The sequence below is a fragment of the Hibiscus syriacus genome, unplaced genomic scaffold, assembly GCF_006381635.1.
Source record: "Hibiscus syriacus cultivar Baekdansim isolate YM2019G1 unplaced genomic scaffold, ASM638163v2 tig00013680_pilon, whole genome shotgun sequence".
Classification (NCBI taxonomy): domain Eukaryota; kingdom Viridiplantae; phylum Streptophyta; class Magnoliopsida; order Malvales; family Malvaceae; genus Hibiscus; species Hibiscus syriacus.
In genome coordinates, this window is record NW_024062306.1 from 570241 (window position 1) to 596541 (window position 26301).

At 34.2% G+C, this 26301-nt stretch overlaps 3 protein-coding genes across 3 annotated transcripts; all 3 read right to left on the bottom strand.

Annotated features, from left to right (window-relative positions):
* Window positions 1–8595: 8595 nt before the first annotated feature.
* On the bottom strand, window positions 8596–10529 carry LOC120206291 (protein NETWORKED 4B-like). The gene is made up of 4 exons (XM_039205988.1): window positions 10524–10529; window positions 10412–10468; window positions 10230–10341; window positions 8596–9853 (listed from the first exon to the last, which is right to left on the bottom strand). The coding sequence occupies exons 1-4, from the start codon at window positions 10527–10529 to the stop codon at window positions 8619–8621; spliced, it is 1410 nt and encodes a 469-aa protein (XP_039061919.1). The 3' UTR covers window positions 8596–8618.
* Window positions 10530–16275: 5746 nt separating this feature from the next.
* On the bottom strand, window positions 16276–17796 carry LOC120206292 (mitogen-activated protein kinase kinase kinase 18-like). The gene has a single exon (XM_039205989.1). The coding sequence runs from the start codon at window positions 17761–17763 to the stop codon at window positions 16276–16278; it is 1488 nt and encodes a 495-aa protein (XP_039061920.1). The 5' UTR covers window positions 17764–17796.
* Window positions 17797–20211: 2415 nt separating this feature from the next.
* On the bottom strand, window positions 20212–22056 carry LOC120206320 (probable protein phosphatase 2C 25). The gene is made up of 3 exons (XM_039206007.1): window positions 21505–22056; window positions 20857–21198; window positions 20212–20773 (listed from the first exon to the last, which is right to left on the bottom strand). The coding sequence occupies exons 1-3, from the start codon at window positions 22003–22005 to the stop codon at window positions 20432–20434; spliced, it is 1185 nt and encodes a 394-aa protein (XP_039061938.1). The 5' UTR covers window positions 22006–22056; the 3' UTR covers window positions 20212–20431.
* Between the last annotated feature and the right edge of the window lie 4245 nt (window positions 22057–26301).

Consider the following 26301-nt stretch of genomic DNA (forward strand, 5'->3'; position numbering starts at 1 on the left):
AACCATGTAAAGTTAGTATTTGTCTTTGTTTTGTCTTTTGTTGAAGTAATGCAATTCATTCAAGTTTCAATTTTAGACAATGGCTATTTGAAATCGAGGATCGCAACGCGAAATGAAAATCGCAACGATAGTCAAATTCGCGTTGCGATAGTCATTTTCGTGTTGCGATTTTCATTTCGCGTTGCGATAGTCAAATTCGCGTTGCAATAGTCATTTTCGTGTTGCGATTTTAAGTTTCAAAAACTATTATTCTTCTGCAAATTGAAACTTGAATGAATTGCATTACTTCAACCAAAAAACAAAGACAAATACGAAATTCACAGTGTTGTAAATTTAAGTTTGAAGAATAAACTACTACTACTCTTTATGTTTATTATTGTTTTTGGTATATCTTCACAGTGTAGTTTTTAATCTAACTTGGTATGTTTATTGTTTTTGTAGAACTTTTTTTCGGCTCAATTGATCTTAAGGAATAAAATAAGCCTAGTCACTACAATTGCGTCGAAGCTTTCACCTGTACAAAGAACATTGTTTGAGGATACTTGCTTCGGGCCATGGCTGAAAGTACAACATCCGGGTGGAGATGTTATGTTGACCCATTTATGGCTTCAGACCATGACTAGCGATCTACCCGAGAGTATAAAACGTGGTAATGAAGAGATATGGTTTCATTTTCCACCGACGTATACGTGTTTTGGGCGGAAGGAGTTTTGCTTAATCACTGGTCTACGCTTCGGACACGATGATGTAGGTCGATACACTAGTCATATATTACCTGCCCATCATGGTTTTCCCGGGTTTTTCCTGAGTTGTCAATGGAGAAGCCAAATTTACACGTCGACAACTTGACGAGATTATTGAATAAGAAATATGGTTTTACTCGGATGGATGACGTTGATGTTGTTCGAGTATGCCTTTTAGTACTTTTGCATGTCGGCTTTTTAGGCAGAGAGGCCAGACAACCTATTCCTAAGGACCTAATATTATTGGTAGAGGACCTAAATGCATGGAACATGTTTCTGTGGGGTTCGTATTTATGGAAAGCTACCTGGAATAAGTTGTCATCTGCCTTTGATGACCGCAAAAGTTTGCGTGGCGATGGTTCCAAATACACTTTGTCAGGCTTTATTTGGGCCTTTAAGGTAAGAATTTCTATATAATGTTTCCAAAAATAATTAATTATTAACAATTACTAATGTTTGTGATTATATTATTTTTGTAGATTTGGATATTTGAGGCTTTTCCCGACATGCAGACATATGCATTAAAAACTTCAAATGATATTCCTAGAGCTATTTCCTGGAAGAGGAAATGACGACTGTTGATTTGGGAAGAGATACTACGGTATACGACAATAAATGATTTAAGTTAACACAAATACTACCATATATATAAACAAGTTATTACTAGTACACGTTTAACTTTGTTTGAGCTTTTATATTGTTAGGAGGCCACACTCCATTACAGGCTGACACCCATGGAGGCTGAGCTTGCCACTGATTGGTGGCAAGCTAGTAAGCGTTTTTTTGATGGCATGAATGATGAGCAGCCTCCACTTCGAGAGCCATCACCTCACCCATAGCCATCACCTGATCGACCACACTATATACCTCTACAACGAGAACCATCACTATTCCGTCACATCAGCATCTTCTCTCCATCACCTCATGATATGCGACCGACAAAGATGCCACGACATTTATCTCCCTGTCTCTCCACGGGATGATTTAGGGGAGTTATGTGATGAGGTCAATGCCTTGCGTGAGAGGTCGGTACTTTACGCGATGACAATGTGCATGGCGTGACGAGGTATCTACTTTATGGTGAGGTAGCGGCCCACGTGAGATGGTAGCATCGTTGTAGAATGAAAGTTCATACTCTACGCAACGAGTAAGTTTAAGATTTTTCATATTAACTTGATTTACTCGTATTTCACTTAGATTAACCATTTCACTTAGATTGCTTAGTAATTCATTCGGTGTTGATAACTATCGCAACGCGGAAATGATTATCGCAACGCGAATTTGACTATCGCAACGGGATAATCGCAATGCGAAATTAAAATCGCAATGCGAAAATGACTATCGCAACGTGAATTTAGTTTCGCGTTGCGATTTTGGTTTCGCGTTGCGATTTTTATTTCGTATTGCAATTATCCCGTTGCGATAGTCAAATTCGCGTTGCGATAGTCATTTCCGCATTGCGATAGTCATTTTCGCGTTGCGATTTAAGTTTCGTGTTACGATTTTTAAGTTTCAGAAACTATTCTTCTTCTGCAAATTGAAACTTGAATGGATTGGATTACTTCAACCAAAAGACAAAGACAAAGACAAATACTAACTTCACAGTGTTGCAAATTTAAGTTTCAAGAATAAACTACTACTCTTTATGTTGTCCTTGAACATGCACTAAACCTATATGCTTTCATTTTAAATGTTTATAAGTGCTTACTTCTGGAATGTTATCTGATGCATTTTGTGAATTATGATAGAATAATGACTTGGGTGAATACCGTGAAAGTTTGAAACATATTTGTCTTTGTTTTCACTGTTTAATATCATGTCTGTTTATTTACTGATTTATGTATTAATAATTATTTTTAGTGGCCCGATAAGGTGGATGCTTTACGTCGGGTTTTTCTTGCACGACGAGGTTCACGCATCAGACTGCGTGCACGTGCCATTATGTCTCCGTTCACCCCAATAGTGTGAAGACTCCGTAAGAAGAAGCCCGACTCACCTGTCATCGTTCAAGAGGCCTCTCCTATCGTTCAAGAGGCCCCTATCATCCCTCAAGAGTCCCCTCCCACCGTTCAATAGGCCCCTGTCATCGTTGAAGAGGTCCCTCCCACCATTCAAGAGCCCGATTCATACGGCGTAATATGTCGAATTATTGAGAAACCCCCTCATGTGCCGGACATGATGGATGACTGTTGGCTTTCGTATGAGTTACCGGCCAGTACCATTCCGGCAGATGAAGTAGAGAGGAAATAACTACTGGAAACAATTCTGGATAATACCCTTTGGGCTAAGACCGCAGTTGATTTTTATCTACATGAGCGGAGCCAAGGGTGTTACACTGACATATACAAACTCAACGATGATATGTATTTGTTGATTGATCGGTCTTGGTGGGGTGTGTTATTAGGGGTTGAAGATAAAGGCTATTTCGATAGGGGGTAAGTCTTATATTTCTTCTTATATTTCATTTTGATTAATTTTTTTAAAATTTTATGTAATTCACTAATATATGTATTTTTTTGTAAAACAGCATATTGATGCATGGGTGTCGCGTCTTCTAATAGTAAGGAAATTGAAGAAAAATAAAAAAATTACGCGATATACAATTATGTCGACGTCTTTTCACGTAGTTCACTTGAAGAATCAACGACAGGAATCATATGTGTTGGCTAATGGACAAGCTAAATTTTATCTTACATGGTGGGAGGTTGATAAGGTTAGTATTTATTTTTTTAAATATTTTAAAGTTGTTCATAAATAAGTGCGTAATTTGAATTATTACTTATGATTACAGGTGTTTATCCCTGTTTTGGAACGTACCCATTGGCTTCTCGTCGAGCTTCAGCTCCCATCCCTGAAGGCAATAGTATATGACAACATGATAAATTACATATCATTGTCTGATTTGAGAGATATTATTAAGGGATGGAGCTCTAATTTGGCTAAATTCTTGGATGCGATTAATTATTGGACTTATTCTGGAAACAATAATCCAAAGAAGTTCAATGTTACAGTTATTAGAGGCGAGACCGCGCCACAACAAATGCAGGAAGCTAGAGGGGATTGTGGTCAGTTTCTACCTCCCACCGATAGAGATAGAGGTGCAGTAGGCTTGTGGTTTCGGCATTTTATAGCTAGAGCGATATATGTGAGACGCTGTCTACCTGCATCCGCGTTATGAAAGTGTCCATAAACAATTTGTAAGTCAAATGTAAGTGTTGTTAGGTACTTAGAATTCAATAATAATTTGTTGTTTGTTGGTTTTAGATGTGTAGAAAGTGTTGTTTGAGCAAATGTTTGGTTTCTGCAGGTTAATCCTGAAGTGAGCTGCGTGAAATTGATGTATGGGTGCATAAACAACTGTCTGGGGTACACTTTTTTTATTATTTAATTGATTCTTAAAAGTCTGATTTGTTTAATTGATGAGGAAAAAATAAGAATTATTAGCATTTTTTGTTTGTTTAATTGATTTGTAAAAATTGGTTTGTAAAAGTTGATTTGTTTAATATTGATGTGTAAATAATTCTTATTTGTGCTTGTTTAATTGATTGAAATGTAAAAGTTGATTTGTTGATTTCAATCTGCATCATATTGAAGGCAAAAGACCTGTTTAAGGTACACTTTCGCAACGCTAAACTCAAAATCGCAATGCGAAAGCCAAAATCGCAACGCGAAAGTCAATTCGCGTTGCGATAGTCTAATACGCTTTGTTATTTTATCGTTGCGATAGTTAAATACCCGTTGCGATAATCAAATTCACGTTGCGATAGTCAAATTCGTGTTGCGATAGTCAAATTCGCGTTGCGATTTTTGTGTTGCGATAGTCATATTTGTGTTGCAATAGTCAAATTCGCGTTGCAATTTTTGAGTTGCGATAGTCAAATCCGCTTTGCGATATTCAAATGAATGTGTAATAAGTGATAACAACTGAACAGATCATAGCAATGTTCAAACTCAAGTTACTAATACATGCCTAACTGAAAATGTTAAAAGTTTACACATAAAATACACATAATACAATGTTTGCATTTAAAAATCACCTAAGTTAATAGTCCCAAAAGGTGAAGCCGGTTGTGATTGGGATTTTGATTTTGATTGCGATTTTGATTGCCTTTTTCTTGACACCATATGAGCTTTGGATTTTGATGAGGATCCATATTTTTGTAGAGGAAAAGATGATTGTGATGGCACTGGTGATCCACATGTCAACCTTGTATGACCATTTTTCTTGCACTGACTACATGTCGATCTCTTCTTCTCTTCACCCTTAGACGGTATACGATCGTGACTTTTTGGTCGGCCAGGTAGCCTTCTATCAATGGCTGGTGGCAAAACTGTTTTGTAACTCATCTGGTATGTCCCACTCAGAAGGATGTGGAATAGGGTAGATAATCTCGGCATAAGTCTGTCGATATACTTCTGTAGTGTAGCAATCCATAGCGTATGCGCTTGAATAGATGAAGAGCAACTTTTATAACATGGCCACACAGATAACCAGATGTTTGCCATTTCATACAACTACACGTCTTTACATTTAGATCGACAAGCCCATTTAAGTTATTATCCAGTACTTCAAACAAAGTGTTTGAACATGGTTCAACTCTCCATGACGTTGACTTCACAACACGTTTCGTTATCTTTTTTTCAGTCCATGGTGTAACACGATGTTCCAATGTTCCTGTAAATTTAAATAAATAATACTTAGTAAAATATATGATAAGTTACGAATTTAAAGAAATAATACATGCATGGTTTCTTTTCTTGTAGTACCACTGTTGAATAGAGGCTTGAAAAAACTCCATTAACATAGTAATGGGTAATTTCCAGGAATGACGACTTAGAGCGTTGATTGATTCTGCATTATTAGACGTCATAAAACCATATCTTGCTCCAAGTTGATGTACTCTTGACCATCTTTCAAACCTGACATCTTCTAGTGTTTGAGCACACTGAGGCAAAACACGTCTTAAACAATTATATGCTATTAAAATCCACTTCCCGATAGCTTTTACAGCCTTCCAGTATGTCTATTATGATTTTTTTATACCAGCAGTCCTTGATTTTAGATTTCTATACAAATGAACACCACAAAGTCCATGAAAAGCATATGGGAAACACCTTCTAACAACGTTGTCAATTGAGTTTGCCCTATCGGATATGATTGTCAGATTGCTAATAGGACCTATGAAGTCCCTAAGATGCCCCATAAACCATGTCCATGAATCAGAGGTTTCAGATTTGCCAACCCCATAAGCTATTGGCAGTATCCCATTGTTAGCATCCATGGCTACTGCTAATAAGTTTACTCCAAGATATCGACCTTTTAAATGTGATACGTTAACTATAATAACTGGGCGCATGCAAGTAATAAACGAACGAATCTACAAAATCATATACACAAGAAATATAATCATTTATCTGTGACAATAAGAGGCAGTTGGGCAAACGATCCAGGATTTTCCCCCTCAATTTAAATTGTGACAATAAGTGGCAGTTGGGCAAACGATCTTGGCGACCCCCTCAATAATTCCAAGTCATAACATTTGGCTCTCCAAGCTTGAGAATATGAGATACTAATCTTGAACCGAGCATTCATGTTAGTCATAATTTCATGTCCCCGATATACCCTGCCATTCAAAAACATTAACTCAGCCAGAAAACCACCCAACACCTTTTTGTTTGCCTGTCTATGGTGAGGAAAAACTTGGGTTCTTGAACATGTATGTTTCGACACGATCTTTGCTTGATTTGTTAACTTTTAGTTGATAGCCATCTTCCACACATTTCGTATACAAAGCTATCTTTAAGTCTTCCTTTGTATTAAAACAATCATCTTTCTTGATACGAATAATTTTTGTGTAACAATCAACTGCTATTTTTACCAACTCTTCTTCCAGTATCTGAAGTAATTCTGGCATATTCCAGTTATACTCCCGTGACATTTTCTTCGGGGACTTTTTTCGGGGATTTCTTCTTCTTCTTTTTCTTCTTTAGGGTTATATGAATTGCAAAATGGATGTTCAACATGTTCATTCACAGTCGTAACTTCCTCCTTATTATCATCAACAACATCTTCCTCGGCAGCGGCTGTTTCATCATCAAAATTCGGGTATTGACCAATATCAAAATCATTACACGCAGGGTCTGTTTCTTCTTCTGAAACATCATCAAAATCTGAGTATTGACCAAGATCAAAGTTTGGGTATTGACCAAGATCAAATTTCGAATACCGACTAGTACTCACAATTTTTTCTGTTGGCTCATCATCGTCTAACTGGTTAATATGAAAACCGGAATTTAGTGCTGAAGTTGATTGGATTTGGATTAGGGAAAGGTTGTGGGTTTTGAGATTGTGTTTGGTATTGGAAATGTGGTGAAACAAAATTTGCTTGGTGATGAAATTGTGGTGGAACCATTAAATTTTGAGCACCATAAACTGGGGTTGAAAAACTTAGTTGATTACTACCCGCTACTGACTCAACTTCACTACTTCTAGGTTCAACAACATACAATGTAACATTATCTTGCGAAACACTAATGTAAGAAATGAATCGTTCAACATCTTCATTGTCAATTAACAAATAAACTTTACCTTTTCTCTAATAAGATAGCCTAAATCCACTTAAGAGCTCTAAATTCAATTTCTTTGCAACACGTAACATTAGAGTTTCATAAGTTAACTTTTTTAATGACAGTTTTAATTGAAGATTCATGGGTAAAGGCATATATTGTAAAACACCATGAACATTCTCCCATGACCCTCCAAAACACAAATCTATCCAAACATGATCAACATTAGATGATTTCATTATTGTAAATTAATTTACTAAACAAACGAGCTGCGAAACTAAAACATGTTGCGGGATGGGGAAGGATGTCGTTGGATATAGGAACGGATGTCGCCGGAGAGAGTGATAGATGGAGATGGAATGAGTTGCGATTAAGGGATTTAGGTTATGAGTTGCTTCTGCTGCGTAGTTATATACCCAAAACATTTGTGTTGCGAAACTAAAACCTGTTGCGAATTTAAAATTCAGTGTTGCGATAGTCAGAATCGCGTTGCGATTATGTATTATCGCGTTGCGATATTCAGAATCGCGTAGCGATTATGTATTATCACGTTGCAATAGTCAGAATCGCATTGCGATTATGTATTATCGCGTTGCGATAATGTATTATCGCGTTGCGATAGTCAGAATCGCGTTGCGATTATGTATTATCGCGTTGCGATTATGTATTATCGCGTTGCGATAGTCATAATCGCGTTGCGATTTACATATTCGCATTGCGATTTTACAAAATCGCAACGCGAATTTGGAAAATCGCAATGCAATAGTCAAAATCGCGTTGCGAATCTGGAAACTGATTTGCGATACTGGAGATCGCGTTGCAATTTAGAGATCGCATTGCGATTTTGTTGATCATTTTGGCAATTCGAAAAAAAATTGGTCAAAATCGTATATTATAAGGAATTTTCGGTCACTGATGTTATTTTCTCTATTGTACCTTTCGAGGGTGGTTGAATCAGATTAATGATCTCTTTATTCTTGTGTAAGATTTTAAGGAGACTTTGGGATTAATATATATTTCAGAGGCATGCGATTAATATATTTCAAAGGACCTCATAATTGGGGGGGTCTAAATTAAGGGTGACCCAGCTTTAACGGATACCCTAAATATACACAGGGTTCTTTAAATGCAAGATATAAACAGAAACCATTGCAGCATCAATCCCTCTTATTACTTATGATGGTGATTTAACTGATATGTTGAGAGTGGGGACTCTGATAAGATCACTGGGAAAACTGTTCAAACATCAAATATACACCAAAATATGAACAAACTTCAAATCCTTTTCATTATAGCATTGCATATTATTCATGTTGTTAAAACCGGAACTCTGTTATTACCGATAAATGCTTGCCGGAGCGTATGATACCCGTTTCTGTAGTGCTCGAGGGTGAAGCAAAGCTGCCTTATAGCTTCTCGTTTCTCTTCCGCTCCGTCGAGTATTGTGATTCTTTGCCTCTTGATCTCACCCTCTAGTTCCTTAACTTTGGATACCAATTCCTCCTCCGATTTTTGAGATGCTTCAGCTTTAGCAATTAGCTTCACATGTTCCATATGTAATTGGTGAAGGTGCATGCCCATTTGAACAATCCGAACTTCCCTGGAACTAACACTAGCCTTGAGTGAATACATCTCGCTCTTAAGCGCATTTCTCTCTGATTTTGAAGTCTCAAGACCTTCATTTAGAACTTTAATGTAATTGCTTCTCTTAGCAAGCTCCAGTTTCAGCTCCACAATTTCCCTTCGAGTCAAATCGAGATGACCCTGCAGATCTTTCTTCTCAAGCTTCAAACTAGCATTTTCTTCCAGCAATGCCTGCGTCTTGCTAACTACATGTTCATTTTCTTTGTCCATCTTCACACTTTCTTCTATCCATGATTCTGAGCCAGTTGTTCCGAGTTGTTTGTATTTCTGGAGCTCAATCTTCAACGAAGTGATTTTCTCTTCAGAAAGCTGTATTCGTTCATTACCAATTTTCATTTTTTCTTCGTACTCAATAATTCTAGCAAGAAGATCCGAATTATCATTCTTTGCTCCCCTTTCAATGCTCCCTTCTTCTAGCATCCGTAGCTTCTCTTTCATTTCATTGAGATCAATCTCCAGTTCAGCCATTTTCCCACTCACCCCTTGATCACCCTCATTCCCTGATAAAACTGAGTAATCATCAGATTCCGGTTCAGAATCTGTTGAAGAAGATGACTTATCTCCTTTCGGGTACACATCAGAGTTGTTCTCACCAGCAGCACGTAGGCCAGATTCAGGACGACTCGGCCTTAGATCCGGGGAGGGACATCTAGGGGGAAGATCAGAGCCAATTTCAGAGATGCCAGAACCCTGAGACTGAATGTCTGACGGTATATTCTTCGTCAACTCCCCCGTCAGATGATCATAACGCTCGGCCAAAGAACGATACATGCGGTAGAACTCTTCAACTTGAGCTATGAGTTCCGGCCTCTTCTTATAATACATCTCAGCCTTTTTTGCAAAGGAGTCTGCATCTTCTTCTATCAGCTTCAGCATCTTTTTTACTCTACGATCCATTTCTGTAGTCACCAATCTTACTGTTATTTTCTCTTGTTTGACATAGGAAGCAATTCAAATTAATTCAGAAACAAACTCCTGTATGAGGGTACGGGAAAGCATTAGATTGCTAATATTATACTACCACGCCCTTTATCGTGTATTAACAATTGCATCTTGAAAAACATAAACAACATCATCATTTTACTGATAGGAAGATCATCGTCACCATTAGAACATTTAGCTCTTTATGCATATGCAAGAAAGAAAAGAAAGCACCAACTCGGAAACATGGAGAAAACTCATTTTCTAACCATTCTAGCCAGGAACGGACACAGAATTTTATGCTCGAGGGCGAACTTCTAAAATTTCAGAGAAGACAAACTTATATTTGCTTACCCTCAAGATTTTCTGCAAGCCATTTTGAGTTCTTGGGGCAGATGTGGCTATCCCACCACCATGAATGTGGCTTTTTGGACTCTAATCTCCTCATACTTCTAGTTAGCTGAGCCTAAAAAGAGAACACATAACAAGATTATTTATTAATTCCTATCACAGTGCTTAAGGGCTTAGTTCCTTACCGAAGATTTCGCCATGTTTAAGGTGGTAGCGAGTTTATCAGAATCAAGAACAAAAACCTGTGTTCAGAGACATAGTGCAGATATGAGTCGTAAAATTCCAAGTGTATTCAACCTGCATAACTGATTACATTTTGAACGAAAGCATATGAAGATAAACATATGAATTATTGAATCAAATGCTTGTGATTATGGTAATATTAAATAACTAATAAAATGCGATGAGTTTCTACATCCTAATATCTTGAAAATGACAGCAAAAATCTAAAACATCTGATCGAGGACACTCAATTTCCAAAACCCAGAAAATCATTTCAAAATGGTAATTGAATCGCTGCGTAAAAGACCCAAAAGAGTAGGGAAAAACTTACAGGAAAAAGGCAGAGGCTTTGGATAGGTGTTTTTTTAAGCATCTAGATATCATTAAATATGTTTTATTTATTTTTTGAACAACAAATATGTTTTATTTTTAGATATGTTAGTTGATATATATATATATATATATATATATATATAATTTTTCAGTGCCATAATTATTACTTACATATTTAATAAAATCCTATAAAATTTACTATAGTTAATTGTATGAGTATGATATTTGCATGTATATTTCGATATTCATTGATAGCTAGGGTTTTGGTATATATTTATGTCTAATTTATTTATTAACCACTAATTTCTTACTACGTCTTTAGGATTTATTTATTAAAAAATTATTTTAGGCTTTAATAATCATAATGTATCTTTTGTTATAAGTTTTAAAATACCCAAATTGTTTTAAATCATTGTTTATCGTATAATATGGTAAACTAAATGCCAGTATGGTATAGCTTTTGAAAATTTATTTTTAAAAGTGATGTAGAAACAATTTTTTAAAAGTGTTGTACAAAAGTATAATTTAAAATTAACGGTTTGAAATTGATTATAAAAGTGAGTTTAAAAAAAATATTTTTAAAAGTTACAAATAAAAAATATAATTATAATAAAAATATATTTTATAATAACTTATTATTAATATTTTAATATATAAACCATGAATTTTATTTAATTTTAAGTCATTAAAATAGATTATTAAGTAATAAATTATTTTTTTAAGGATGTTAGTATTAAATTATTAAAATAAATAATAAACATATAATTGAGTGGAGTCCATGCATTAGTAAAGGTAAAATTATAAATTGCTTCTAAATGCAAAGTGAAAAATAAAAAAGCTAGAAATCCTAGCTTTTGTGGTTGATTTGAAACTATCGTTTTCACCGTTTTTTTTCATTATTTACTCGTTTGACAATGATTTTGCGGTTAAAACAAATTTTTTAACTATGGGTCTGTTTGTTTGGCGGAAAACTAATTACGGAATTGATTTTTTTCGAAATCCCGTGTTTATTTTACGTAATTCGTTTTCCGAAAAATGTTTTCCCGTGTTTGTTTCACGTAATTCGTTTTCCGGAAAATGTTTTCCAGTGTTTGGTTGGAGGAAAACTAATTGGTCAACGTAAAACATTTTTTTGGTCAACAAAATTTCCTTTGTGTTTTCTGGAAAATGACTTACGGTCTGATTTTCCGTAAGTCATTTTTCGAACTTTTCACTTCAAAAAATAAATACTCAAAATAATTTTATTTTATGAATTTAATATTAATAAAATATTTTAATATCATTTTAATCAAAATATTAATTATTAAACTATTTAAAATATATTTATTAATATTTATAATAATATAATATAATATAATATTTTTATTTTAATAATATATAATAAATTATTAATAAAATTTATATTATTTATTAATTTCATAGAAATAATATTATTAAATTATTAATAATGAATAATATTATTTATATATTTAATATTAATATAATAATCTAATAATATTTTAATAAAGATATTTAAAATATACTACTTAATATTTTTAAAATATAATATAACACTATTACTTTAATAAATAATTAATATAATTTATAATATTTTTATAAAATATACCAATATTAATATTTTTATTAATAAAATTATAAAAATAATATTTAATAATAAATAAATTATTTAATATTTTAAAAATAATAATATTAAGTTTTATGATAAATAATATTATTTATTGTATTTAATATTTGTAATAAATAATTTTTAAAAAACTTAACAACTAGTGGAAAAAATGTTTAAACAACATCTTTCAAACATCGTAAAACGTTTTCCAGATGTTTTTCAAAAAAATGTATTTCATTTTACAGAAAACATTTTCCAGAAGACGTTTTCCATAAATGTAATTCATTTTCCAAAATTCAAATTTCAGTAATTCATTTTCCAAAATTCAATTTACAGAAAACCGATTACAGCCAAACAAACACACCCTAAAAGTAATTTTAGAAATCATTACCAAACGGGCCTAACTAAAAAAATACATCTTTTTATAAAACCATGAACCTCTATCTAAACAGGGATGCAAAAAATATGCATTCTAGGGTTTTGATACAATGGTTTTTTTTTAGAAAATGAAGTTTTTGGCTAGAATTTAATTTAGGAAGAATATTTTTTTGATATAATTATGGAAAATATTGTTTCTGTATTTGTATATTATAAAATAAATTTTGAAAAATATATATTATATTATTTAAAAGGATAATATCATTAATTCTTTCAGTTAATAATTTAACAAAATATGATCAAAACAAACTCAATTCAAAATATTGCTAATGAAATTGAATTTTTTTATAATACAATTATTAAATAAAACACGTTAATAATTAAATGACTAATAATGTACTTTATCCATTTATTTTTATAACAAATGGATTAAAAGTGAACATCGGACATATTTCCAAAACACTTTCAATCGTATCGTCATTGGAAAGAACGTGAACACTATTCACGTTGATAACATGAAAGAATTGGTGCACAAACACGACATATCCGAGTCACGAATTGATCAAATACTAGATTTTTAATTGTTTCAATGCATATTTAGTCAATTAATTTTTTATTATAATTGAAAAAAATTAACGTTATTTATAATAAGTCATGCCATTTGGTGAATAGACTTGTTATAATAAGTAATGTCACTTGCTAAATAAACTTATTTTTATTTAAAGTTACATCATTTAATTATACTTATTAGCTTTTTAACTATTCTTTTCGTGAAAGGTTTTAACTCTTCGTCAAAAGATTAATACATTCTGATTCATTTCCTCTCCTTTATAAATAGGTCAGTTGAGATACTTCTTACACACAAGTTTAGAACTTTAGAATAGGAAAAAACTAAGGTGGCGTTTGGTTCGCTGGAATATTTATGAGGGAATTGAAATCTGTGAAGAAATTGAGATCTGTGAAGGAATTGGAATCTGTCAGGAATTGGAATCCAATTCCATATTCTGTTTGGTTGGCAGAAAATTGAATTGGAATCCAATTCCATATTTTGTTTGGTTCGCAGACATGTTAGATGAATTTGATTTCAGTAATGTAAAATGACACGATTGCCCTTCTTTTTTTTTTGCTTAATTTTAGTTTGTTTTATAAATTACATGTAGCAAAATATTATAAAAATTTAAAAAAATTAATTTTTAATTTTATTGATTGATTATTCATTTCAATAAATTATAAAAATCATGCTAATAAACATCATAAGTTAAAATCATCCCAATTAGGGATGGCCATAGGTCGGGTTTTTGGTCCACCCAACCAGACCCGAGAACAAGGGAATCTCCATCCGAGACCCGACCGGACCAAAATAAAGTTTCACCCGACCCGAATATATGAATTAGAAACCGACCGACCCGAAATAATAAAAAAAATATTTTTATTCAATAAAAACAGACTTATTTGGGAAAAAATATATATAGAGGGGTATTATTGTAAATTTTCCTAAATATATAAGATAAAATTATATATTTTTGGGTCGGGTCGGGTATTTTTCACCCTAAACCCGAACCCGACCCGACCCGACCCGACCAAAATAAAGTTTTACCCGACCCGACCCGAAATAATAAAAAATATTTTTATTCAATATATGAATAAGTTACCAAAAGATTTATGGGGGTAGTATGGTCAAATTTCAATTCCTTATGAATAAGTTACCAAAAGATTTATGGGGGGTAGTATGGTCAAATTTCAATTTCCTCCAACAAGGGAATTGAATTCCATCATAGAATGGATGGAATTCACTTTCTCTCATTTGATAGAAAGTTGAAACCATGAGGGATTTCAATTCCCTTGGAAAATTTGAACAAAACATGGGAAAGTGGTGGAATTGGATTCCAATTCCCTCTAATTCCAAGGGATTCATGCCAACCAAACGTCACTTTAGGAAATTCCTTCCAAAATCATTATTTTCGTGATAAAGAAATGTAAGATCGTGTTCGATTTATCACTACGATTGTGCATGTCATTGTGATCGTTTATTGATATATCTTGACATATCGACTTCCAACGTTACTCAAAGATTTTTTTTACAATATACTCAAAGGCCTTAGGCCTATAATTTAGGCATTTTTTATATTTAGCCTTTTATTTATCAATTGTCTATTTTGTGGGCCTTTCCTTGATTTGGGGCCCATGGCCTATAATGTAGTTATACCCTGTTGAGTGTTTTACTCCTTTGTTGAGCCCATTGGCGGATCAGTTTAATATTTGTTTTTGGGTCAAACATCATTTGACCAAATAATTAATTATTTTAGATTTTATTTAACATTATTAGGATATAATCAATATTTTCCGGTGGTCCCTAGAGATTGCCGTGGGACTAAGCTCGATGAATGTACGAAATGGAACGCGGAAGGAAGAGTTTTTTTTTTAGTATGAGCTGATTATAAAGGAGTAATTATTTAGAATTTTTCTTAACTATTGACAACGAACACACCCTGTAAATACAGTTACTCGAACTTAAGATCTATAGAGAGAATATTATATTTTTTAACCGCCGAAATCACTTGATGCGAGTGAATAAAGGAAATATAGACCTAGTTTCCCAGAAATTATGCTGTGTTGGACCTTCCATGCAAAGGAAATTGGTGGGAAGCTTCGAATCCTATGAAGGAATCTGACATCCTTAGTTGGCATTTCATATTGCAAATTTCCATGTTGTTTGCTCACACATCAATAATCTTCTGCCAACACACTCTGAAGAGACAAAGGAAATATGATATACATGCAAAGCAAATTCGTGGGAAGCTTCAAACGACAATGTGAATCCAAATTCCAAACCAACATATTTGAAAATCTCCATGTCGTGAAGAGGAAACATCCCAACTCCACAACAAAATTGTGTTAAAAAGAAGATTCTCCTTCGTCTAAGCATAACTGGAGGGTGGATTTTCTTTCTTATTTAAATCTCATTAGAATTGTTTCTTATCAACCAAGCATATCTTAATGGATAAGAATAGGTGCAATTAAAAAATAAAATAATGGAGTTGGTGGTTATATCCCACACACCAACTTGAGATTCCATCTTTTATGTGTCTTCTCAATCGCCAAAGAAGCCGTCAATAAAGGATTTTCAGTCCCATGGACTTGGACATATGTAAAATTAAACATTATATTATAATTGTACCTTAAAAGAAACTACTCTTCTATACAAATTGTGTGTACATTAATTCTCTAAACACGTAACAATGGTCGGCAAAACAATAAGAGAACAAAGTTCAAAAAATGACAATTTTTTAGAGATTGCGGTTTAATGATTTGATATTTTTAAAAGAGTTTAAAAAAATCAGAATGTTTAGGAATATGTTTAAACAAATGGGTTTTATGTATTCTTTCATCTCAGTTCCTTTTTTTTTATATATATTATTTGATTAAAGTTTAAACCAAGTTGAATAACTACCCTTTGAGCTGTTGAACAGATAGATGTCATTACTGACGTTAGTGGCCTATGAGCATGCCTTAAATTTCTGTCAAAATCCAGAATGTTTTGGAATGGGAAGTCGGAGAATATTCCTGTAATGACTGGTAAATTATGGAATTGCGAAAAAGAATGGTCGATTTGGCATGGAATTTTTTTTGAGTAAATAATAGAATTAGTGAATAAAAATTTCCCAATAATATTAAATGTAATAAAAAATTACAGAGTCTGTTGAATCTCAACCATTCCTTGACCGGCATCGCAAACGCAACCTTTTGTGACCCATACCCACAGCTCGGATTAGTCAACCACTCGCACCTCCACCCACCACACCGTAGATCATCAAATGACGATTTTACCTCTCCCACACGCTCGATGTCACCGAACTGGCAGTCCACTGAATTGCTGCTATTGCTAATACCGGTTGCGAAACAATTGGACATTTCCAAACGTGTCCTCATCGAATCCGGATATTCCTCACTTGTTGCTTCCTCGCAATTCACACGTGATTCAATAGCGTAACTCCTTACAGTGGCCCAGCCATCCGATTCCCAAACTACCCCTCCTTCCTCGGCTAATTTACCAATCCTCTCCCTCGCCGACGATTCAAAATTCTCCGTGTTTTCGTCGAAATCCGAGCTCGGGAAATCGATCACGCAACGCGGAGATGATTCGCGGATCATTTTGGGTGGCGAAGCCGATGCTACGAATGGATGCTGCAGCAGTTGATCGCAGCTCCACCTTTGATTCGGGTCCCTTCTCAGACACTTGTCCACGAAATCCTTGCCGAGTTCAGATAGCTGAGTCGGTAACTCGGGCAATTCATCCGAGTTAGCAATTCGACATAGTGAGTCGAAACCGTGATCTTCCCAAGCTGGCTTCCCTGTGATCATCTCGATGACGGTGCATCCCAAAGACCAAACATCACACTCCGGCCCTTGATACTCGCCGCGAATCACCTCCGGCGCCATCCATAGAGGGCTTCCACGTGGCGTGATAAAATGCTTAGGAATTTCTCCGTCGCTTTCCTTTTTAATCGCAATCGCCGAGCCGAAATCCGCGAGCTTAACGGAAGTGGAATCCGAGTCAAGCAAAACATTTCTCCCTTTCACATCACAGTGCACAATGCCTTCACCGTGCACGTACTTCAAAGCCGAAACCAAGCACCGCGTGTGCCACCGCAGGGTACTTTCGTCCACGTCAGCCAACCGGCGTTTAACATTCGCTTCGTAAGAAACGGTGCCGCCTGGCATGTACTCCAAGTGAAGATTCCGGGAGGAATTCGAAGGATTGACGTCATCGCCGAGATACTTAACCACGTAAGGAGAGGAGAGTGAACGGAGGATCCTAATTTCGTTCTCTAAAGACTCCAACTGGTTGGGAAGAGACGTTGCTAAATCGACGGACTTGACAGCGAAAACGGCACCGTTGGTTTCGTTGACTGCCAAACTTACGGTACCGAAGGAGCCTTTGCCTATAAACCCCCCTCTTGTCCATGAAGTTTTCTGTGTATTGCTCTGTTTCTCCATCTATGAAACTCGAGTTTTTTTTTTATGTTCTCGTTGGCGTATGTTTTTTGATGTCCCAAACGTTGGTATTTAAATACGGGTGAGATAAATATTTTTATAATGATATTTGAGGCCTACGTGGAATTTACAGATGGATAAACCGGAAAACGGTTTGATTATTTTATTTTGTTTGAGTAAGGAACTGGGCATGTGTTTTGACGTAAAATGGATAGTGGAGGATGATTCTGGGTTTTATCCTTATCCTTTTGCCAATTGTAGTTGATCTAAGCCGTTCATTTAGTTGGAGGATCATGACTCAGGCCTCTTTTACTTGCTTTTGATTAGTGGCATGGTGTTTTCTAATTTTAACGTGCGGTGGTCATTTTAAAAATTAATATTAATTTTTTATTATTAGAAAATGAGTATAAAATAATATATATTTAAAATATTTTTAATCTATTAATAATGTGTATGTGTGTACACATACATATATATATATAGACGGAACTGAGAAGATGATTGATAAATTTTCATGTGGCTGTGAAGAACGTGGGAATATAATATATGAAGGTGGCAAGTTGAAGTTGGGTGGCCAAAACCAAAAAAACACGTCCACTAGATTCAAAGGTATGGGTTCGAGAGTGCTGTTTCAATTAAAACCTAACGATCAGATACCGTGGCAGAAACTGGCAGGTACACGTCGCAACAATAAAAGAAAATTGAGGGTGTTGGTTAAGAGATAGATCCCCAACTCGATGCTTGTCTCTGTCTTTTTTGCGAGTACAAGTCTGTTGACGTGCTCCACCTGACTTTATTAAATACTAAATAACCAATTAGCTGGTTGATTAATTAAGGGTCGAGTGGAATGGGGGTAAAAATGATGTTTGTACTGATATTTGGCTAGGTTCAGGAGTTGTGAGTAGATAATGACGGTCCAAATTGCGGGTACGTATCGTTTTACCAATTTTGCCTTTTTCAAACTATATGTTGATTCTATTTCAAGAATAGACCATGCCTTTTGACAAATTTATATGATATCACACAAATATTCCACTGGTATTGGATCGGATAAGCTACAAGAATTCACTTACCTAAAGGGAAAGGAAAACGAAAAGAGATAAATTATTGTCCATTTAAACTGAAAATCTTGGATGGGTTTAGTCAATTTGAAGCCTTCTTTTATACATATAAAAGAAAAGCCAGCTGGGTGGCAAATAATAGAGCCTTTGTGGGTGGATATTATGGCCAAGTGAGCTTGTTGGGATGTTGTCGTGTTTGCATTGGAAAGCTCCTTTGCTCCAAAGGCAAAACACTGAACACCATAGCTAAGCTTTGGAGTGTTGTGTTGGGATTGCATTTTCTCTTTACTGTTATAAATCACACGACACATTCCCTTCCGCTCAAGTTATAAAAGCAACAGTCTTCGTGTCTATCGCATTATTGTTTGCGCACCTCACGCTTATCCAAATCTTCAATTTTTCTTCTACAATTACTAACCAACACCTATTTTTTTCACTTTAATTGTTGGATTACAATTCGAGCTTATCCTCTTTAATCCTCCAATCATTTTAATTTCATCTCTTCTTGTTTTAACTATGATCTCAAATAATTCAAAATTTTATAAATTTAAAGAGTTGAGTACTCTGAAAATTTACTGCACTTAGCAGGTAGCAATGAAGGCAATGCCAGGTATTTGTTACTGTGGAGACAAATAGCCGTCCAAGTGTGTTAGAAAAAGGCAGGAAAACAGCGGGGGCTTGTTGCCGAAATTTGGTCGTAAAACAACGAGACAAAGAAGCAAACGCAGTACTCGGCTGGTCGACACTCTAACGTGCAATGCATCAACATTTTAACTCTGTTTCGTTTCCTGCTGTTCACAACCAAATTTTATTATCTCAAAAAGTCGGGTTGAATTCGGGTCGAATTCAAGTTGGGTGGTGGCTGTATATTTTTCGGGTCGTGTCAGATTCGGATGGAAAATGTATAATTTCGGATCAAATCAGTTTGATCGAAAACCCGATCCGACCCAACCCATGTCTATCTCTAAGGGTGGATGTACTAAGAGGAGAATGCTAAACATCCAAAAATTGATTTAAAATCATGGTTGCAAAAGTGATTTTTAACCTAACCTTATAAACTCAATTTTCTAATTTTTACTGTGGAAAATCATTTTTGTGTGAAATTATATTTTTATCCTCAAATACTATATTTACAATTTACAATATAATATTTAAAATAGACATTTTATCTTTTTAAAATAATTTTTAACAGCAATTCAAAACAATTAAATTTTAAATTACACTTTTCAAAATTACTTTTTAAAGTAGTTCTTTCACATCACTTTCAAATTATTTTTTAAAAACAATACTTAAAAATTAGTGTAGTGCATGTTAAGAGGAGTAGAAAAAAATAAATTTATATATCCATTTTTTTAAAAAGAAGAGTAATATATAAACAATGAGACGGCATTTGATAGTTATTTCTACAAAGAACATCCTGGTTTACATTTCCAAGTGTTAATGAATGTTAAATATATATATACGCGACTGGGAATTATGAAAAATCCCCACAATGAATGGTCAATAAACAGACTAAACCCTACTTGTCTCATAAACACCTCCAACAATTAGTTCTAAATGAATAATTCTATTATGTTACGCTGCCAATCCCATGAGTTGTATTAAGACTATCAAACATAGTGCCCCAACTGAATGAGCATCACACTGATATCATCGGACGATCCTCGCGAAACGGAAAGGTCGACGAGTTTCTTACAAGCAGACAATGGATTTGGTTTATCGATGGCTATACATGAAGGGCGAGCGATGTCAACTGCCTCTTGATTACTAACCTTGTCCCATAGGCCGTCCGAGGCTAATATTAGGAACTCGCACTCAGGTTCGATGCTAATGATCTTTGTCTCCGGCTCGGCGATCACCCACGGTTTAAGGTGATGATCTCCAATCCCTCTGGAGACAGCCAGAGAACCATGGATTCTCCAAATACCACGGCATAAATCCACATAGCCACCCTAAAAGAACAAATTCACATATCAGTCACGGTTCGATCAAGTTTGCTGGCATGGGGACATTGTTTTATCGTGAAATTGCTTACCGAATTCCGAATTCTGTTCTTTTCGTCCTCCCTCGAAGGTCGGTGGTCGGAGGTGAGAGCTTCGGCTGCACCACCTCTGCTCAAAACAGCACGGCAATCACCGGCATTAGATACAACAAGGTTTCTGTTTCGGATCAAAGCTGTCACACAGCATGTACCACCAACGGCATCTTCCTTAAAAAACTCGGCATCAGTTTTTAAATAACCTTGTTTAACAGCTTCCTTTACAGCGGTTTCGTCTTTAATTCTAACAACTTCATCTAAAATGTTCTTCTCCAATTTCTGGGCTGCAAATTCTGAAGCTTTAGCACCTCCATGGCCATCAAAAACACCAAAGAATGCCTGCAATTATAATTAAAACCATGACTCCCACCAATTTAAGAAATTCATTCTAAATCAAATTCAAATTTTGATGCCAAATCATCCATTTCAGTTCAAATTCAGACGTCACTTCTTATGTTAAAAGAAAAAAAACAGATGTGTTTGTTTTGGCACAGTTTGGATCAAATTAAGTTGGACCATTTTAGATTGATGTTAATTAGATCGAATTTCCGAGTTTGAATCAGAATTTAAACCTATAATTACCACTGTTCTTTTTCATTACTTCAACATTTCCTTGTTCTACAATTCTTAGAAAAAATGCTATACCTGTTTGGAATCTCCTTGGAGTTCAACAGAAGCTGAGAACCTATCTTCCATTGCTTCTCTCCTCCCTCTTTTACAATAAACTGAATAACCATCTCCCTCGCTCTTCAACTCTCTCCCGGCTTCACACAGCATCGCCGGAATCCCCAAACACATACCCGGCGTGGCAACCGGTATATCCAGCCTCGCCGGTCTCTTCCTCTTCAAGATCGTTGAAACCGATCCCGGTCCCAGGCCTGCAGTCGAATCGGAACTCGAGGAAGGCGATGGCGCTGATGAACCAACATCAGAAGAAGACAGCAAAGACAAAGGCGGTGGCTTTTGAAGCCGGAGCCTGAAAGGCGAAGAAGCAGACGGAGAAGCTGAAGAAGACGAAGGTTTGAGGTGAGTCAACGTTAAATTCCGAGCTTCCGCTGACGGAGAGAGGATCGACGTTTTGTTACAGAAGATAGACGACGACGGAGAAAACACCGGAGAGTTAGATACGGCAACGGAACACGACATCGTTTTGTTTTGTTTTGTATTGTAGGTTTCCTTTCCCTTTGTTTCTTTTACAACGTTCGAATTTGGGGCTTGTTTCTTTTGTGTGATATATATAGGGATTTGAATTCAACGAAGGTGTTAGCTTAGCGTGTTAACGGCGGAGTGATCATGTTCTACAGAATATTTTGATTTTAGGGTACTACTTTTCTATTTTATGAAAAGTCAAGGTTGCCCCTACTATATATATATATATATATATATATATATATATATATATATATATATATGTGTGTGTGTGTTGTGTGTTAAGTAGGGTTATTCATTTTCGGATAAAAGATATTATCATATTTTAAATTTTATAAATTTAGATTTTTAAAATTATTATCTGATTTGAAAAAAAGCTTAAACGTATGATTGCTTATACACTATATCATTTGTATTGAGTTATCTTTTAAAGTATTTTTCAGGATGTTTTATTATATGAAGTTTAAATCGTTACCTAATCTTCTTAAACCATTAATTTCATTAAAAAATATATGAATAAATTACATAGTTAGTCATTCAACTATTCATGTGATTATGTTTTGGTCACCGAATTATTTTTTCTCAAAATCATCACTAAATTTAAGTTTTTATTCCGATTTGGTCACGTAAATTGAAATCTATCGAATATTCAAAATACGAGATTTAAATTTTACAAAACACATATGAATAAATATTTATTATATTAAAATTTCAAGTACGGACAACTTAGTATGTTGTTTATTATTTATGTTATAATATTATTTATTATTATAAATTAAATTTATGTTTCGAATAAAAAAATGAGACATAAATGAAATTTTATATATTAAAAAATTTAAAATAAATCAAATTGAATTAGGTGATCAAAATGGAACAAAAACTTAAGTTTAGTGATGCTTTAAAAAAATAGTTTGGTTACCAAAACATAACTGCATAAATAGTTGAGTGACTATAATTTACCCACGTATTTTTCAACGGAGTTAATGGTTTGAGACAAATGAGGTAACAATTTAAACTTTAAGGGGCAAAACGTCCCGAAAAATACTTTAAGAGATAACTCGATATAAATGGTATAGTTCAGGGGCACCATTTAAGCCTTGAAAAAAATTAAATATTTGATATTGTAGACAACCAAATTCGAATAAAATTTAATTTAATAAAAAATTCATATTTAAATTTTATATTTTGTGATGATATCGATATTAGATGACCTGGTATCGATATTAGTCTCTTAGTATTGACATCAAGGGTTGTAGTATTGATACCAGAGGCTTGGTTAGAGATCCAATATATGTATACTCATGGTGAGACCTTTAGTTATGAACTAAGGGAAGCATGAGACTCATAACATTGCGATAGTGTTGTACTTTGGATAGATGGTTTGGTAGCATTTATGATTTAGTAGTAATGCTTCTATGACTATACTTATTAGTGTGCTTATGATATGAATGCATGCAGTACAGTAGAGATATTGTGTGGCGTGAGCCTTGCAAGCTCAATGTTCAAAATATGTTTTCGTTTGTAGGTTATAGGTTACGTGGAGTGCAATGAGGTAAAGATATCATCGAAGGAGTCTCAGTGGAGTACCAGAGTACAAAGATGATGACTTAATGGGCATGTATAGGTCATGATTTTAAACAAGTCAACTTGTATTATTTTAACTATTTATTTTATTTATCGAGTTTTTAAATTTGGGCCACCATTTTGTAAGTGAATATGGTTTCAAAAGAAAAAAAACGATGAGTTACTTCAATGATTCTGTGTGACACTCGAGTCTTCGGATTTGGGTGTTACAACTCATGTGGGTGTAATATCATTTAAGACAATTCAGTTTTAGTGGGAGTTTATAATTTTATTGTTCGTTTGTTATCGACACAATTTAAGTTACTTCAGTTTAAGGATATTTGTTTTAAAGTTATTTTCTACATAAATAAAGTTTGTTTTGGTTTCTCCATGCTCGATTTTGGTAAAATTTAATTTCACTAATGGTTAAAGAGGACTAGTTGGAAATAGACATGTTTAGCTCACATTGCATGTAATTTCCATGTTATACTCCATGATTGATCTATGTCATTTGGTTGTGTGTGTATATGTGACCATTGATGGGTCTAGTCATGATTGATGAGCGAGATTGATACAATTTTAAGGTATTTTATGTGAGCATTACATTAGTTCAAAGATTAATCTTTTATTTGATACAGTTTATTGTCAATATTTGATCACTACAACAAGAGTATCGTTTACTATTAATATTGATATATCTAACATGTGATTTTTTTGCATTACAAATCGAAGAGGCATTTTCGTAATTTAAAAATGTTCACGACATTTAAGCTTCAAGAATCTTGATTGACCTTTATATTGTGTTCATTGCTATCGTCTTTAAGATAATTTGAATCAAGTAATCAATTTTAAAAAACTTCTCTATTTTTCTTATCAATGAAGCTACTTTATTTTGCTTATCAAGTAGTCAATTTTAGAAAATGACTATTTTGCTTATGGAGCAAATTATTCTATTAATTGCTAATTGGTTTTGCCCTTGATTTGATACAATTGTTGATCTTTTGGGGTTTATAGTACTCTTCATGTTATTGCGTTAGATTTTTTTTGAAGTTGTTAAGTACATTTACTCCTTGGTAATGGAAAGGTGACTTTTTTGTACTTGAAGCTCAAAGACTTTATCTTCTTTTTATATGCAAGATGATTTCCTATCATTCTCTCAATATGTTTATGCTAACGTTTTTGCCATGCTAGTTATTAGTCCACATATGTAACTGTTAGATTTTGACTCATATTCAATGTGGTGCAAACTAATTAATAATTAGGGAAAGTAAGAAACATAATTTGTCTAAAATTAGAAAGCTTATTTTTCTTTTATGTAGAAAACTTACTCTAAGTAGATTTCAACTTTATAAGTTTCCTTTGTAATCAAGTATCTATACCTATAAATAAATACTAAGGGCTAGGACTAGACATCAAGTTTTCCTTCTCCGATTCCTCTTGTACTCTTCTTCATTCATATTAGTAAAATTCTCTTCTTTTACCCATGGTTTTTCCCGAAAGAATGTAACCTTTTTAATTTTATATGTTTTTAAGATCGTCAGATAAGTGAAAATAAACGATTGAGATTAACAATAGAAAATGAGAAGATATTCACTGGAAAAAAATGAGATAATCACAATCTTCAATTTTCGTTCATTTAGTGATCCTAAAAATATGTAAAACTTAAAAAATTTAACACTATGTGAATGGATCTTAACGCATATATTTAATTACTTACACATAATGCTTGGAAAACCCTAGCAGCTCTCCGCTCTCCCCCTTCCCCTCATTTTTTTTCTTTAGAGTTTGTATTGTTTTCTATAAATCATATCAATTTTTTTCTTTGATTTTGTTTAACCGACGGTCGCACTGATCTTGATGTTGGTTGCCGACTATCGGTTCTCTTTTCTATTTGTTTCTTTTTTAGTTTTTTAGAAAGAATAATTATGCCTTTGCGGTATGTTTTTCTATGTCTTTATGACACACAAGATCTGCCTCTTGGCTTATGTCGAGATATTGATTCCTCCACACAATAATTTGCTTCTCATATCGACGAATTAGAATAGATGTCAACCGACAACCGTATCTAGAAACAACGATTAGTGGATATTGGTATTGTCACTGCACATCAAGCAAAGGATTGAGGATTCAGTGGTGTAATGTTAAGAGGTCGTGCGACCTTTGCGACATGTTTTTCTATGTCTTTATGATACGTTTTTCATCTTTTTTTTCGGTCGTTTGGTCATTCTTTTTGTGTTATGTTTACAGGGTTGGATTTGACTATACCACGACTGATCAAGATGACGTTTATTTGTAATCATGTTGATTTTCCGACTATGGACCCTCAAATTGAATTTGGATATGAAATTTTGTGTTTGTGGATAGTTTCTCATAATGTTTGGCTCTGATTTGTGGTTCTCGATACTCGGTGGTATTTTAATAGCTTAATCTCTTTTTGTGGTTTATTTGTTGATGCAATCAGATTTGCTCGTATCTATTTTTTGTTCGAGTGTTTTGGTTAGTTTTTTCACCTTTTCCATGTATGGATCCTTGTATGATCTAAAGTTGCTAGTTTCAATATTATAGGAAAATGTCCAAATTATGTATTTAGTTTACGATGATAGTTGTAAACCTTATTATAATTTTGGATATTTTCACTTTTTTTTAATAATACGATTTTTATTATAAAAAAATTGCTTACACATAATAAATAATTAAATATTATAATTTGTATTAGGTTAGAGCCTTAGT